This window comes from Ranitomeya imitator, chromosome 8 (assembly GCF_032444005.1).
Source record: "Ranitomeya imitator isolate aRanImi1 chromosome 8, aRanImi1.pri, whole genome shotgun sequence".
NCBI classification, from domain to species: domain Eukaryota; kingdom Metazoa; phylum Chordata; class Amphibia; order Anura; family Dendrobatidae; genus Ranitomeya; species Ranitomeya imitator.
Genome location: NC_091289.1, coordinates 132205789 through 132222484, shown reverse-complemented (window position 1 = coordinate 132222484; position 16696 = coordinate 132205789). Strand labels below are relative to the sequence as shown.

At 42.2% G+C, this 16696-nt stretch overlaps 2 protein-coding genes across 2 annotated transcripts; one reads left to right on the top strand and one right to left on the bottom strand.

Annotated features, from left to right (window-relative positions):
- The first annotated feature begins 2168 nt into the window (after positions 1–2168).
- On the top strand, positions 2169–4196 carry LOC138647968 (uncharacterized). Its single transcript, XM_069737378.1, has 2 exons — positions 2169–2706; positions 2843–4196. The coding sequence occupies exons 1-2, from the start codon at positions 2360–2362 to the stop codon at positions 3726–3728; spliced, it is 1233 nt and encodes a 410-aa protein (XP_069593479.1). The 5' UTR covers positions 2169–2359; the 3' UTR covers positions 3729–4196.
- A 236-nt stretch (positions 4197–4432) lies between these two features.
- Positions 4433–7612, bottom strand: LOC138647967 (uncharacterized). The gene is made up of 5 exons (XM_069737377.1): positions 7218–7612; positions 7064–7138; positions 6595–6787; positions 6262–6424; positions 4433–5496 (listed from the first exon to the last, which is right to left on the bottom strand). Exons 1-5 carry the CDS (start codon positions 7542–7544, stop codon positions 4485–4487), a joined length of 1770 nt encoding a protein of 589 aa, XP_069593478.1. The 5' UTR covers positions 7545–7612; the 3' UTR covers positions 4433–4484.
- Between the last annotated feature and the right edge of the window lie 9084 nt (positions 7613–16696).

The window sequence follows — 16696 nt, the reverse complement described above, 5'->3', positions numbered from 1 at the left end:
CTTTATTGGTTCTTCTTCATTAGCTATTGTCCTGGGGTTTCCTGTTGGGTTTCATTTGAGTTTTATGCTGCTATCTTTGGATTATCTCTTATTACTTGGCTCTACATCATCCACGTCACCATACGCCAGCTATCCGGCAACAGCAGTCTGGGTAGGGGTCTGTAAAACCCCCTCCCTTTTGGGAGTGTGTGTAGAATATTCTGGCCCTTACGGAGTTGCCTAGCAGAGGTGGCTTGCGCCATGTGCATCTGGGATTGCACTTTTGTGGGTCCGATGCGAGTCTCTACAGAGTAGTTATTCCTGCACGTAACAGTTAATGAAAGTTGTTCACCCTCCACACCGCTGGTAAGCTCTGTCCTCCAGTATTGCTTGTTATTGTATCACTGGCTGCTGCACGTCTCTTCTGGATGGTTTATTTTTTTAGCTCACCATACGGTCTATGGCTCTGTATGTCTGTACACATGTAGAAACGTTTGATCTCTCTGCCCTTTCTTTTGGGTGACCTTGGTGTATCTATGCTGTCCTGTTGTATTTGTGAACATACAGTACATGCATTTTCTATTTTTATATGATATCTAATAAAATTTATATCTGCTTTTATTCAATTTCACCTGCTACTCCTAATTCTCCTTTCGTTCATTCCAATGTAATCTATGCTGCTATGCACAAGTCCATATTTTTACATGGACCTTGTGTTCTTGCAAAACACATGGCGATATGTCTATTTTTTTCAGCAAGGAGAAGGGACATTACAAGTCTATAGGGCTGTGAAAAACATGTGCAGCAACCGGATGGCATCTGTGTGATATACGTGTTTAGTAGAAGGATATGTGTATAGGAGAAGCTTTGTAATTCTTTCTTTATCGAAGCAAGAAGGGGGAGGAGCCAGCGCTGCCTATGGTCAGAACGCAATACATAAAGTGCAAATGCACATATTGATTTCTAGCTGTATTTCAAAATGAGACATTTAGCAAACAATTGATCAATTCTTTGAGCTACCCCGCCACTTCACGGCAATCTCATTATGGGGCAGTCCTACACTACGTTTTTTATATTCGCTGTGCCATAAAGGCCTCCTAAATAAATTAAAAGCAAGACCACATTAAATGCAAACTGTACCTAGAGCATTTCTGAATCACTCCCATAGCACCAGAGGGGCAGGTAAGGATAAAGGTTGACCAGGTCAGCGCCACAGATGAAGAGTGAGACAGGCTGAGACACAGGTGCACAATTAAACAAGGCACACACATACAGCAGCCCTGCCCTGCCTTAGGCTCTGTTTAATTGTGCACCTGTGTCTCAGCCTGTCTCACTCTTCATCTGTGGAGCTGACTGGGCAGTGTGGAAGTTGGACCTGAAATGTCTGTTTGGACCTGGTCAACCTTTATCCTTACCTGCCCCTCTGACGCTATGGGAGTGATTCAGAAATGCTCTAGGTACAGTTTGCATTTAATGTGGTCTTGCTTTTAATTTATTTAGGAGGCCTTTATGGCACAGCGAATATAAAAAACGTAGTGTAGGACTGCCCCATTATGAGATTGCCGTGAAGTGGCGGGGTAGCTCAAAGAATTGATCAATTGTTTGCTAAATGTCTCATTTTGAAATACAGATAGAAATCAATATGTGGATTTGCACTTTATGTATTGCGTTCTGACCATAGGCAGCGCTGGCTTCTCCCCCTTCTTAATTCTTTCTTTATCCATGCCGGAAAAACACTGATGGTAAAAACGGATGCATGGATGAAAAACTGATGACTCGCATTACATTGTGTACATTGTGCATTGTGAGCAAGCTGCTTATCAGTGGCGGGTGCAGGGTTACACTGATTAGCTTGACTGTTGTGCACGTGAGATGTAGTCCTGTAGCGATAATCTCATGTTGATAAAATACTGATATTCAAAATACAAAGCACTTTATATTAAATCACAAATCCTTGGAATCAGGCTTACCTGCCATGCATTGTGCTGATTTCAGATTACAAAGCAAAAACCTGCTGACAGATTCTCTTTAAGTCTAAGTTCACATTTGCGTTGTGCGCCGCAGCGTCGTCGCCGCAACGCACAACGCAAACAAAAACGCACCAAAACGCATGTACAACGCAGCGTTTTGCGCCGCATGCGTTCAACGCATGCGTCGCAAAACGCTGCAGGTTTTTGAAACGCAGTTGCGTTTTTACCAAAAAACGCAGCGTTTTTAGACGCATGCGTTTTTAGTGCAGTGAGTCATTCATCATCCCCCACCCACAATAAAAAGTGTCTACACAATAGATAAAGAACCACCAATGGCTAGAAGAGGGTTGGTGTTAACAAATGTGTATATACCCTGGCAGAGATGAATTCCTCACATTTTGCTGGTATTCATGATGGAGCGAACCATGAACAGTATCTACATGGATATGGATATGGAATTTGCCTTGGCTCATGCCTATGCTGTTGCCTGTTTTAATGAAAGGGAAAGGGAAAAACGGAGATGGAGTCGTCGCCGCTTTTGGATCCACCCTATAGTTGAAGTCCGGGAGAGTCGTGGAGCATACCATTGCTTGTTTGGCGAACTGAATGACAACCGGGAAAAATATTTCGAATATACCCGGATGTCACAGGAGAGCTTCCGCTATCTTCTGCGTCGGGTGGAAGGATCCATTAGCAGGCAGGACACGCAGCTCCGGAGAGCTATTTCCGCAGAGGAACGGCTGCTGGTGACTCTACGGTACGTTGCTGTTTGAATGACTGTGATATGTATTTACTTTTTATTTTATTTTATTAATTTTTTTCAATTGTAATGGTCAATGTACTTTTATAAATTATAATGTGCTTTATTCTAAATTTCTTTATCTTCTTTGCAGTTTCCTGGCTACCGGAGAAACGTTGAGGTCACTTCATTTTCAATTCCGGATTGGAGTGTCCACTCTTTCAGGAATTATTGCTGAGACATGCCGCGCTTTGTGGGATAATCTCCGGGAGGAATATTTACCTGTCCCTACAAGTGCAATCTGGGAGGCCAACGCACAGAAATTCAACCAAGTGTGTAATTTTCCAAACTGTATTGGCGCTGTCGATGGAAAGCACATTCGGATTACCAAGCCTGCGAAAAGTGGATCCCTTTTCTACAATTATAAAAAATACTTTTCAACTGTTCTCATGGCAATTGCCGGTGCGGACTGCCGTTTTCTCGCAGTGGACATTGGTGCATTTGGGCGTGCAAATGACTCGCGCACATTTAAAGAGTCGGATATGGGCCAAAAGTTATATGGAAACAATTTTAATTTCCCACAGCCACGACCTCTTCCCCACACCGAAGGCCCTGCGATGCCATTTGTTGTGGTAGGGGATGAGGCATTCCAAATGTCTGCCAACCTATTGAAACCCTACTCCAGTCGGGGCTTGGACCATACAAAAAGGGTTTTCAATTACAGACTGTCCAGGGCCAGAAGGACTGTGGAGTGCGCCTTTGGCATCCTCGTTTCCAAATGGCGGATATTGGGATCGGCCATTAATCTTAAAATTGAAACAGTGGATGAGGTGGTGAAGGCTTGTGTGGTTCTCCACAATTTCATTATGGCCAAAGAGAGAATAAATGTTGAACTGGATGAACCCATAGCCAACCCCTTGCCCGATTACCATGATCATCCTCTGAGGACAAGTGTGGAAATTGCGCAGATGCGTGATCGTTTTGCGGCCTATTTTGTGTCAGATGTTGGCCGTGTGTCATGGCAAGATCAAATGGTGTAGTAATGTTACTTTTGGACTGTCTTCTGATTGTAACTACACCAATAATACCTCTACTGTGACAGTTAGAAATATATTAAAAAAAAATAATTTTCCGTTAAATGTGCAATCAAAGTTCCGTTTAGGTTGGTTTGGTATATGTCAAATTTTGCATCTAAGTATAGTTCACAAATTTAATGTTCCTATAAAAACTTGAACCTGTTGTTTTTAAAATATTAAATAAAAAAGTTTTTAAATTCTATACCGATTCAAATACAATTTTTATACCATAATATTACATATACTTGTTTGTCTGATCGACCTGTATCTTTGTGTTTTACCTGATAAGCAACGATAACAGCGATGTTTTCCAATTGAAACCAGGGTAAATATCTGAAGCGTGGCCCTGCGCTTATCAACATGATGTACGTGGGCCTCTGCATCGTTGTTCGCTGGAGAGATGTCTGTGACAGCTCTCCAGGGACCAACCAGCGGACGCTGCAGTGATCTGCATCATTGTGTGTTTCGCTGCTGCATTAAGTGTGAACACCTCATACAGCAATGAGAGACACCCAAAAAAAGGCAAACTAAAAATTGAAAAAATAGTGTCTGACATTGCATATATGAGGTGTTTGAAGCACAAAATATGTGTAGACAGCACATGGCGTGATTTGCCGAGATAAATTCTGGAAAATAATAGCATAAATAATAACAAATAGTGTTTTTTAAAAATAACATTTTTTATTGGGGGAAAACAGAAAACAAAAAGGGTTCTTAAACTTAGGGGGTTTCCACCTGTGCCACCAGGGGGGAATGGTAGGTGTCTTCTCTGGAATGGTGAGAGAAATGGGAGGATGATGGAGAAGATGACGATGATGGCGAAGAGGAGGATACATAGTCAAGTAGACTTGATGGGAGATCCAAACCCTCCCCAGGGTATACTGGGGAGGAAACCGCCACCTCTGTAGGGGAGGGAGGAGGCAACACAAGCCTTGTTTGGCCCTGGCTGCTCCTACTGCGACTCGAGCCCCTACGGACAGTTGGTGTTGTCACTGGAACAGCAACCAGAGCCTCTTTGTGTGCCCGTCTGTGTTTCCTCTTTTTTTTTTTTTTTTTGGGTCCTGTGGCAGGTTCCCCAGCATGATGACGCCTACGGGAGGATGAAGGCATGGCAGGAGCAGGAGTCGGCGGCACTATGCTATGGTGCCTGTGGTGGCGTCGCTCGGCACGTGGACCACGGTGGGGTGGCTGGAGTGGCTCTCCAGCAGGAGTGGGAGTCATGCTTGCCAGCGACGGCACTACTGCCATTGTCGCTGACTGCATGACCCCAGCCTGCTGGAGAGCCCTCACGTAGGAAGTGTTGCAGGACTGCATCACTGAAATCTGTAGTTCCGGCGTAAGGTGTTCCACCATGCCCTTAGCAATGGTACTAAAAAAATGTTTTGCCGGATTTGAGAGCTCGGTTTCAATTGTTTCAAGGCGCCGGTCGATATTGGACAGACGAGTGTCCATGTTATCGCTCAACGCCTTGAAACAGTTCTGGAAAACCGTGCTCAAATGCAAAAATTCGGGCATGGTTGGCCTGTCCGAGGCCCGCTGGCGCTGTCGGGAATACCCAAACGAAGGTGCGCCAGAGGCCTCGGCCAGGGGAACACCTGATGTACCGGCTGCCGGTTCACCAGATGGTGGTGCAAGCCTGCTGTCGCTGTGGGAGGGCTGTGATGGATCAGATGGCGATTCATGAAGGACCGCTTCTGCGGGGCGAGCTCTCTCGAGGGTGCTGCTGTGTGTCCTGTGAAAAGATAATGAAAAAAATTAGTCTTCAATGAATAACCTCTCCCATACGCCAACTCCTGGAATAAAAATAGCATTACATTACACAATAATACAAATCCTCGGTCTCACAGTCTGTGTGGCCAATAATTAATTTCTGATTGTTATCGCCAGCTGACCGTTAGGGCCGACGATAACAATCATGAACATTCCCGCTGTCAAAGCATTTTGACCGTATACCACTGTGGGTATAAAAATTTTGTAATCGAAAACTCTTTCTGGAAGCTGCCTATGCCACAAAAATAGTTGAAAATTTAATGTCAAGATAAAAAATTAAATAAAAAAAAAAACCAGTGATTTCACTGATCTGATTGCAGGAACGACCATGATGTTAGGATCATGTGATCGAGACTTCATCATTATTCCTGCAATCAGAACTACCCTGACTCAGAACTTAACCTGTCATGGACTACAAGGACTCACGCTTAACCCAAAAAATTAACTAATGGCCTATATAGCATTTTAATAGGGATACATTTACGTGGATGGCCAATATGTTACGCTGACTACATGGATGGGCAATACAGTATGTGCCTGTGAAATATACTATGTGGATACGTGGCTAGAACGTGTGGTATGTGGCTGCGATATTGTTACCTGCCAATATACTATGTGGATGCACAATGTACGTGGCTGGGCAATGTACTATGTGTTTGTGCAGTAGGCTATGTGGCTGGGCACTGTAATGGGGCTGTGCAATATGTTTTGTGGACAAAATACTTACTGACGGCGGCCAAGGACTGGTCTTAAGAACTGTAAACATTTGGAATATTTATAGGGCACAGACTTGGCCGCAGCAGCACCACTCTTCGAGCGCTCCTCCTCTGCCCGTAGCCCCTTATTGAAACGGTCCTTGATGGATCGCCATCTGATCCTCAACCTTTTAACTGTGAATGCAAAGGAAAAAAAAGGTTACATATGTAGCATTTGAAATGGATAAAACAACCGTGTGCGATGCAAAACTTTAGGCGTTTATTGCATCACACACGGTTGTGTTTATCCTGGAAAGATGGTGGGTCATAGCAACGTATCTGCACGGCGTATCAGCAATACTCACCAAAGTTGGCTTTGTCCTTTGCAGGAGCTATGTCAAAGCCCTCCCACAGCGACTTTGCCACCTCTACCCACAAACGCCTCAACACCACCTGGTCCATGTGCCGGGAGTCACGGCTGTCCCACAACGGGCCACGCTCCTGGATGCTTGATATGAGGAGCTCCACATCAATGACTCCATGGTCCCGTTGTGAAACCTAGAAAAATTACAAACAGAAAAGGTTACAAATATGCAAATATTAACAAACACCAGCACCTGTCATGATATGTACCTTGGCCCTATCCTTTGTCATTTGATATATGTATATTGATGGTTTCTACACCTGTATTTTTGAATGTTTTGGTTGTTTCACCTTTCCTTCCCCCAATACTTGCTGCCCTGAAAAGTTTGAATGTAAGCTTACTAAACATCCCTAGTGAAAGCAGGATGCTAATCAAAAAAAAAAAAGAAATTGTTTAATAAAAATACTCACTCGCCGTGCTGACGCCACACCTTGGCACTGACCTCTCTGCTCCCGCTGACTTCCTTCACCCTCACTTGAAGAAGCCTGTAAAAATTGTATAAAGAAATTATTTTAAAAACTACAAATGACTGCGAATAGTAATGAAATTGACATAATTACTCACCACACTCCCCTGCGCCGATTGGCTCGATTCTGACACAGTGGCCATTGTAGCACGTTTGTTCTGGCATGAAAAAATGAAAAAAAAAAAATCAAAACTAAACCTAAATATGGCACATACAATAAAATATGCCCAAAATTTTTTACAACAACCACAATTGACTTTTGACTGATCGGACAAAGCAAAAATAAGAAAGCGACACCACAACGCCATACATTGCAAGAGAAGACAATCAATAGAAGAAACTATACAAGAATAGACCCAAACCAAAAAGCAAAAATAGACACCTATGTCCAAAAATGGACATATCAAAACTTTCTGAAAAAACATTACAGGCACAAAAATACAATGAAAGAGCAAAATAATGAACGCAATACTTTACAATTGCAACAAGACATGATCCTGAAAAACAACATCTTGTGACATCTAACCACAGAAAGACAAAAGGCAATAAAAACCATTCTAGATAACAAGCAATAAACATTACGGGACAACCGCTGTAAAAATATACAGCAACCCAAACATAAACCATAGCCAAATAGAAAATAAAACACATGGAATTTTTAAAAAAAGGCCACCACCAAAAATAATATAAACAAATAAAAATTATACTACACACTTCGCAATGCAATCAGTCAATGAAGGAAGATATATGCCATACGGAAAACGACGTAAAAACATCAGCGATATTTTTTAAAATAAAGGGAAAGTACAATTGAAACTATAATGGCATAGCAGCAGCACGGAACTATACAATACAAAGACATCATAAATGTTGCCCCCCCACCAGCAAGAAAATACACTCAAGGAAAGAAAAAATAAAGCCAACAGCATAATCCAAAACACAGCAAGACATGAGCCAAGAAAATGCCACACAGTTACCACCAACAATAGAAACCAGAAAAACATGCACCAGAAATTTTACAAGACAAAATGAGCAAAAATCAATACATTGAACAACCACATGACACAAGAACAAAACACATAACCAAACCCAAACTAACGTAAAAAAAAAAAATAAAAGAAAATAAATGCAATCCTATTAACCCAGAAGAACATCAGAACCAGACAAACAATTTTTCAATAACAACCCATAACCGTAATAGCACAGACCAAACATTACAAAAATATAGACAAATCAAGAAATAAAACACAGAATACAAAATGTGCAAAGAGAAATATATACTTACAAGTTTGGAAAGCAGATTCTCCAGTCTAGTCTTGTCTGGTGTGATGACTTGTGAAAGACAATGGCAAACCCCTCGTTTCTTTATATATATAGGTTGTTTTTTTTGTGTCTAGACAAAGTCTAGACAATGTTTTGCATTTTTTATTGGAAAACGCATGCGTCGTACAACGCACCACGACGCAAGTACTTGCGTCGTCTGCGTTGTCAATACAAGTCAATGGGAAAAAAGGCGCATCGACGACGCAAACACGACGCAAACACGACGCATGCGTTTTTTAAAAGGTCGGCGCCGCCAGAAAAATGCAACATGTTGCGTTTGCCGCGCCCAGACAGGTGCGCCCTAACGCCGCATGCGGCGTAAAACGCAACACAATGCAACACAACGCATGCACATGCGGCCCCATGCAGCGCCAATGTTAAAGATAGGGCCGCACGACGCATGCGTTTTGTTGCGGCGGCGACGCTGCGGCGCAAACCGCAAATGTGAACGTACCCTTATAAATTCTATTTGAACTTAGACACACAAAGAGAGTCAAAGGAAAGGCGGCAGCGCAGGCAATTTGAAAAGAGGGTGCACGCCTCTAAAGGTACCGTCACACTAGACGATATCGCTAGCGATCCATGACGTTGCAGCGTCCTTGCTAGCGATATCGTCCAGTGTGACAGGCAGCAGCGATCAGGCCCCTGCTGTGCTGTCGCTGGTCGGGGAAGAAAGTCCAGAACTTTATTTGGTCGCTGGACTCCCCGCAGACATCGCTGAATCGGCGTGTGTGACACCGATTCAGCGATGTCTTCACTGGTAACCAGGGTAAACATCAGGTAACTAAGCGCAGGGCCGCGCTTAGTAACCCGATGTTTACCCTGGATACCATCCTAAAAGTAAAAAAAAACAAACACTTCATACTTACCTACCGCTGTCTGTCCTCCAGCGCTGTGCTCTGCTCTCCTCCTGTACTGGCTGTGAGCGTCGGTCAGCCGGAAAGCAGAGCGGTGACGTCACCGCTCTGCTTTCCGGCCGCTGTGCTCACACAGACAGTACAGGAGGAGAGCAGAGCACAGCGCTGGAGGACAGACAGCGGTAGGTAAGTATGAAGTGTTTGGTTTTTTTTACTTTTAGGATGGTAACCAGGGTAAACATCGGGTTACTAAGCGCGGCCCTGCGCTTAGTTACCCGATGTTTACCCTGGTTACCGGCATCGTTGGTCGCTGGAGAGCTGTCTGTGTGACAGCTCTCCAGCGACCAAACAGCGACGCTGCAGCGATCCGGATCGTTGTCGGTATCGCTGCAGCGTCGCTAAGTGTGACGGTACCTTAAGGACTTGATCCAACTGCCTCAATATTTATATTTTTTTAACTTACTAGACACTGATGTGTCATAAATATAGATACTAACAGTATATTGGTATAATTGTATACTCACATTCGTTTTAACCCTCTTGCTTTTTAACATAAAATAAATTTTTCATATTCACTTCATATTTTCTACTATCTACTAGCACAACCCAACAAAACCTTCCATCTGGCTTCATTCATGTAAGGCATGTTCTCCTAGATTCAGCACGCCATGAAGCATGCTCATGTTTGCTGTTGTTTTAGTGGCTCCTTATAAGCTGTATTTATAAATTCCTTCCATCGCTGCAGTTAATTAAGTTGTAAAACTGCACAGTGAACACATCTCCCAAAGGTGGAATTATATGCAGACAAATTCTGACTGACAATATTGTCAGTAGACCAAGGGAGACGTATTGCATTCATTTTGAGAAAAAAAAGGAAGCCTTGAATTCCCTTTGCTGGGTTAGGATGTGCCTGCCATCCCTGATGTATCTGCTGGAAAGTTGATCTGACAAACCGCTTCCATGGATCAAGAAAATGTAAGAAAGGGTTGAAGTTTGACGAATAAAGACCATGCTACATTGTGCTGTTTACCAAATTTAGCATTTACTTCTTTTTGCTTTTTCAAAAAATAGAACTCATAACATTTAAAATATTTCTGTTTTGTGACACAGAGATACACGAGTATCCCTTTTTTTAGTGTAAAGGTAGGTCATGTGTGATGGTTAAGCAAAGACATCAAGATATTTGGTCCATTGTTTCTAAAATTGGCCAATATCATGATGTTCTTGATGCTTAGGCCTCTACTGTCCTTACGTGTATTGTGTCAAGTTCAATCATCCTATGTATTTTCGATTTATGTAATTGTAGATACAGAGCGCTAAGAGTTCAAGAGAAGACTTCTGGAAATACTCCTCATCGCTACTTTGTAACCATTATTATAACAAAACAGCTCAGCATTTTTTCCATAATGAGATCAATCCACCTGATTATCACACTCTACGCCTCTTTGCAATGTACAGTATATTCTAATTATTTATCCACAGGTTCGCCCCCATGATATACAATTTGGCAACAGACAATTAAGACGATCACACAGCTTTAGTGTGACTCTAACACATCAGCACATGGGCAGGTGGAGACAATGCCATTTTTGCTTGCTTGGATGACTACATGATTATATTTCCTTCTCTATTTTCCTACATAGGTAAAGAGACCAAAAGAATGTAGTGATAGAAACTAAACTCTCAACTCCTTTATTACATCTGTGTTATAGGAGCCGCTTAATCATCATCTGTAACTGTGATAGGATCCCACAATCGCACGACCTGTTGAGAACATATCGGGATACAGTCCGTGCAGTTTCATAATAGAGGACGTTCTGGTCACTCAGGTAAGCATATTGAAATGACATGGTATGTAATTCCCTCGAGGTCACCATGAGATCCCATGACAAAAGATGAGCATATAAATTCATGGAGGATTGAGCCTTAGTCAAATTTTCTGAAATTTGCAGTTCTATGTTAACTGAAAATACTCTGAGATTGGATGTGATTCTCTCACACTGCTGAACCATCGCTAAGTGAATAATACAGTTTTGTGTTGCCGTTCGAGATTCCGATAATGCCCTACATCTAGCAAGATATCATACCTTGTACATTGGCTTTCAGAACCTGGACCATTGCAGATCAGCGGTTCCCAATGGGGTACAGTCAGGAACAGCCCTGGCAGATTGGTCCGCAGAGTTGGTGTCCATTTACAGATTTTGCTGGGTAAATGGAATGAACATATATTGAAAACTTGCTGTGCTTCTTGATATCTCAGATTATCTTCCTTCTATTGACAGTTGTGTGAATTTATTTGACACAAATTAATTTTTTGAGGAAAATTCTTCCAACCCAGTTAAAAGTTTGAACGATCTCCTTTCTGCCTTTGAGCCAATAGAAATGAAGAAATGCATCAATTTTCAGATAATAAGGAAGCGTTAAGTAAGCTAATACTGGCTGAATTGGATATGCTGAGTGACTTTTTCCTCTGTCTATCTGTCTTTTTAGTTTTTATTCAATATCCATACTCGGCTTCTATGTCCTCGAAGTGCAGATTGTGCCAGTAGAGGTGATGGCACCTGAAGAGCTTACTTACTCTTGCGGGAGGTAGTGCTGTCGCATTCTGAGTAATCTGCTAGTTCGTACTTTGTCTCTGGAATTGTGTGATCTGCTGCAGCACGCTTTCTTCGAGCTTCCTTGTACTTATCCAAAGCTCTTGTTCTGTTGTTGTGCTTGCACTTATGGAGCTAATCAGTGCTTGTTCATCTCTGCGGTACAACATTTCTCACTGTCTTTGCCACATGATAGTAAACAACATTAGTCTATTTGCATAAAAGATGACTGCAATATGATGTTTGGTATCAATTTAACTTTTCTGTTGTGTTGATAGAAAACCATGGACTAAACATGATTTAAAGGGAATCTGTCACCCATCCCCCTGGATGTATATGACTTATTAATATGGGCATACAGGTAATAGAAATGTTAAGTTAGTCCTACCTGTATGCCTCATGTTAATGGTCTTGATGCTGAAAAATGTTATATTCTTTCATTATGTTAATGATTTCTTAAAGGCTCAGGGCAGTGCGGTGCCTGGAAGAAATCCCTGCCTCTTCTCTTCATTGTAATACTTACCTCCTCCAATCAGTGTCGGCTAAAGCACCGAAATCCTGCACCTGCACCTTGCAGTCCCTCAGGAATACATTCCTCCCTGCATAGCTATCGCCATGTGCAGGGAAGAAGTGGGGAGAGCATATTATCGCCGCGCACATCATACAGTCATGGCCAAAAGTTTTGAGAATGACACCAAAATTATATTTTCACATGATCTGCTGCCCTCTGGATTTAATTAGTGTTTGATGTTTATATCACATACAGAAATATAATTGCTATCATATTATGAGTACTAATAGGTTATATTGACAGTTAGAATGAGTTAATGCAGCAAGTCAATATTTGCAGTGTTGACCCTTCTTCTTCAAGACCTCTGCAATTCTCCCTGGCATGCTCTCAATCAACTTCTGGACAAAATCCTGACTGATAGCAGTCCATTCTTGCATAATCAATGCTTGCATTTTGCCAGAATTTGTTGGTTTTTGTTTGTCCTCCCGTCTCTTGATGATTGACCACAAGTTCTCAATGGGATTAAGATCTGGGGAGTTTCCAGGCCATGGACCCAAAATCTCTATGTTTTGTTCCATGAGCCATTTAGTTATCACCTTTGCTTTATGTCAAGGTGCTCCATCATGCTGGAAAAGGCATTGTTGGGCGCCAAACTGCTCTTGGACGGTTGGGAGAAGTTGCTCTTGGAGGACATTCTGGTACCATTCTTTATTCATGGCTGTGTTTTTAGGCAAGACTGTGAGTGAGCCGATTCCCTTGGCTGAGAAGCAACCCCACACATGAATGGTTTCAGGATGCTTTACAGTTGGCATGAGACAAGACTGGTGGTATCGCTCACCTCTTCTTCTCCGAATAAGCTGTTTTCCAGATGTCCCAAACAATCGAAAAGGGGATTCATCAGAGAAAATGACTTTGCCCTAGTCGTCAGCAGTCCACTCCCTGTACCTTTTGCAGAATATCAGTTGGTCCCTGATGTTTTTTCTGGAGAGAAGTGGCTTCTTTGCTGCCCTCCTTGAAACCAGGCCTTGCTCAAAGAGTCTCCGCCTCACAGTGCGTGCAGAAGCACTCACACCAGCCTGCTGCCATTCCTGAGCAAGCTCGGCACTGCTGGTAGTCCGATCCCGCAGCTGAAACAATTTTATGATACGGTCCTGCCGCTTGCTGGTCTTTCTTGGGCGCCCTGGAGCCATTTTGACAACAATGGAAGCTCTCTCCTTGAAGTTCTTGATGATGCGATAGATTGTTGACTGAGGTGCAATCTTTGTAGCTGCGATACTCTTCCCTGTTAGGCCATTTTTGTGCAGTGCAATGATGGCTGCACGTGTTTCTTTAGAGATAACCATGGTTAACTGAAGAGAAACAATGATACCAAGCACCAGCCTCCTTTTAAAGTGTCCAGTGATGTCATTCTTACTTAATCATGACTGATTGATCGCCAACCCTGTGCTCATCAACACCCACACCTGTGTTAATTAGTGTTGAGAGATACCGTCCGATACTTGAAAGTATCGGTATCGGATAGTATCGGCCGATACCCGAAAAGTATCGGATATCGCCGATACCGATACCCGATACCAATACAAGTCAATGGGACACCAAGTATCGGAAGGTATCCTGATGGTTCCCAGGGTCTGAAGGAGAGCAAACTCTCCTTCAGGCCCTGGGATCCATATTATTGTGTAAAATAAAGAATTAAAATAAAAAATATTGATATAATTACCTCTCCGGAGGCCCCGGGACATCACCGCTGGTAACCGGCAGCCTTCTTTGCTTAAAATGAGCGCGTTTAGGACCTGAGAATGACGTCGCGGCTTCTGATTGGTCGCGTGCCGCTCATGTGACCGCCACGCGACCAATCAGAAGCCGCGACGTCATTCTCAGGTCCTAAATTCCTAGAATGAGGAGTTTAGGACCTGAGAATGACGTCGCGGCTTCTGATTGGTCGCGTGGCGGTCACATGAGTGACACGCGACCAATCAGAAGCCGTGACGTCATGGAAGTCCCTAAACGCGCTCATTTTAAACAAAGAAGGCTGCCGGTTACCAGCGGTGATGTCCAGGGGCCTCCAGAGAGGTGAGTATGTCAATATTTTTTATTTTAATTCTTTATTTTACACATTAATATGGATCCGATACCGATTCCCGATACCACAAAAGTATCGGAACTCAGTATCGGAATTCCGATACCGCAAGTATCGGCCGATACCCGATACTTGCGGTATCGGAATACTCAACACTAGTGTTAATGGATCAATCACTAAAACGATATTAGCTGCTCCTTTTAAGGCAGGACTGCAATGATGTTGAAATGTGTTTTGGGGTTAAAGTTCATTTTCTGGGCAAATATTGACTTTGCAAGTACAGTAATTGCTGTTAAGCTGATCACTCTGACATTCAGGAGTATATGCAAATTGCCATTAGAAAAAAAGAAGCAGTAGACTTTGGAAAAATTAATATTTGTCTCATTCTCAAAATTTTTGTACATGACTGTAGATCACAGTGACTCGCCTGCACAGAAGATCCCTAAATGCAGCGCCCACAGAAGGGTGGATGAAAGAGTATAACATTTCTCAGCATCCAGACACATTGACCCCTTTCCAACATCGGGCTTAATAGTACCCCGATGTCGGACTCCCTCCCTTTGATGTGGGCTCCAATGCTTAGCCCTCATCTTTTCTGGCACATGTTAGCTGTTTTGAACAGTGGACATGTGCCTCTAATAGCCGCAGATGGAATCGCGATCCACCCATCGCTGTTAACTAGTTAAATGCCGCTGTCAAACTCTGACAGCGGCATTTAACACGCTCTTCCGGCAAGTGCGCCGGAAATCCCACCCATCGGCACCCGTGTCACATGACCATGGGTCGTTGATGGGTTGGCATGACAACCAGAGGTCACCAGCAGACTTCTATGATTGTCATTGCCAGATTGCTATGAGCGCCGACCACTGGGCGGCGCTCATAGTAAATGAGCAATTCTGTTACATACAGGTGATCTTATCATCGCCTGTATGTAGCAAAGCTGATCAGATTATGCCAGCTGCTTAGTCTCCAATGGAGACTATTGAAGCATGCCAAAAGCAAAAAAAAAAAAAAAAAATTTAAAATATAAAACAAATAAAAGTTCAAATCACCCCCCCTTTCGCCCCGGTCAATTAATATAAAAAATGAATTAACCCGATCGCTAAGCGTCATAACGAGAAATAAAGTCAAAACATTACATTAAAATGCAATAACGGGCGATCAAAATTAGTATCTGCAACAAAATGGTATCATTAAAAACATTAGCTCAGCGCTCAAAAAATAAGCCCTCACCCAAGATCACGAAAAATGGAGACACTATGGGTATCGGAAAATGGAACAATTATTTTTTTTAACAAGCTTTGGAATTGTTTTTCACCACTTAGATAAAAAAGAACCTAGCCATATTTAGTGACTATGAAATCGTAATGACTTGGGGAATCATAATGGCAGGTCAATTTTAGCATTTAGTGAACATGGTAAAAAAAAAATCAACAACTTGTGGGATTGCACTTTTTTTGCAATTTCACCACATTTGGAATTTTTTTCCCATATTCCAGTACACAATATGTTAAAACCAATGGTGTCGTTCAATAGTTATGGCTCTGGGAAGAAGGGAGCAAAAAACGAAAATACAAAAGCGAAAATACCTACAGGGGTTAAAGGGTTACTATGAGGCATACAGACTAGCTTAACATTTCTATTACCTGTATGCCCATATTAATAGGTCATATACATCTCGGGGGGGTGACAGATTCCCTTTAATGACTTCAATGTAAAAAAAAAAGTTCAGTACTCTCTGCTACATGTGCATTAGTCATTATGCTGCAAGAGAAATGATGGGAATTTTGAGCATCAACTACTGTGAATTATGTAATCCTGTGTTATTTATTTATATAGCTGTTGCATTTAATTACAACCCTGCCTGAAAAAATTGATCCAGGCAGAACGAGAATTCTAAGTATATTATGACACTTTTCAATGTAGATAGTCATATGGAACATTATTTTTTTAAATTGATTGAAACAATAGCTCAAGCCCTAATAGCACATTCATTTTAAATGGTGCAAAATGATTCAACTCTCATTGCAAATAAGGTTTATTGACAAAATGTAGAAATTGTCTGCTGTTTGCAATGAACCAATCAAGCAAAATCATTTTAATATTTCAATCCAACTAATAATACAAGTACTTTATCTTACTGAAATTCCCTTTTTAATGACCTTTGCAACCTAAGAATTAGTTAACCCTTGATGTCAAGAATCTTTATCAT

Coding starts and splice junctions, on each gene's coding strand:
- LOC138647968 (XM_069737378.1), top strand. CDS start 2,360: ATGATGGAGCGAACCATGAACAGTATCTACATGGATATGGATATGGAA. Junction 2,707..2,842: donor CGGCTGCTGGTGACTCTACG/GTACGTTGCTGT, acceptor TCTTCTTTGCAG/TTTCCTGGCTACCGGAGAAA.
- LOC138647967 (XM_069737377.1), bottom strand. CDS start 7,544: ATGTTTTTTCAGAAAGTTTTGATATGTCCATTTTTGGACATAGGTGTC. Junction 6,788..7,063: donor GTGTGGCGTCAGCACGGCGA/GTGAGTATTTTT, acceptor TAATTTTTCTAG/GTTTCACAACGGGACCATGG. Junction 6,425..6,594: donor AAAGGACAAAGCCAACTTTG/GTGAGTATTGCT, acceptor TTGCATTCACAG/TTAAAAGGTTGAGGATCAGA.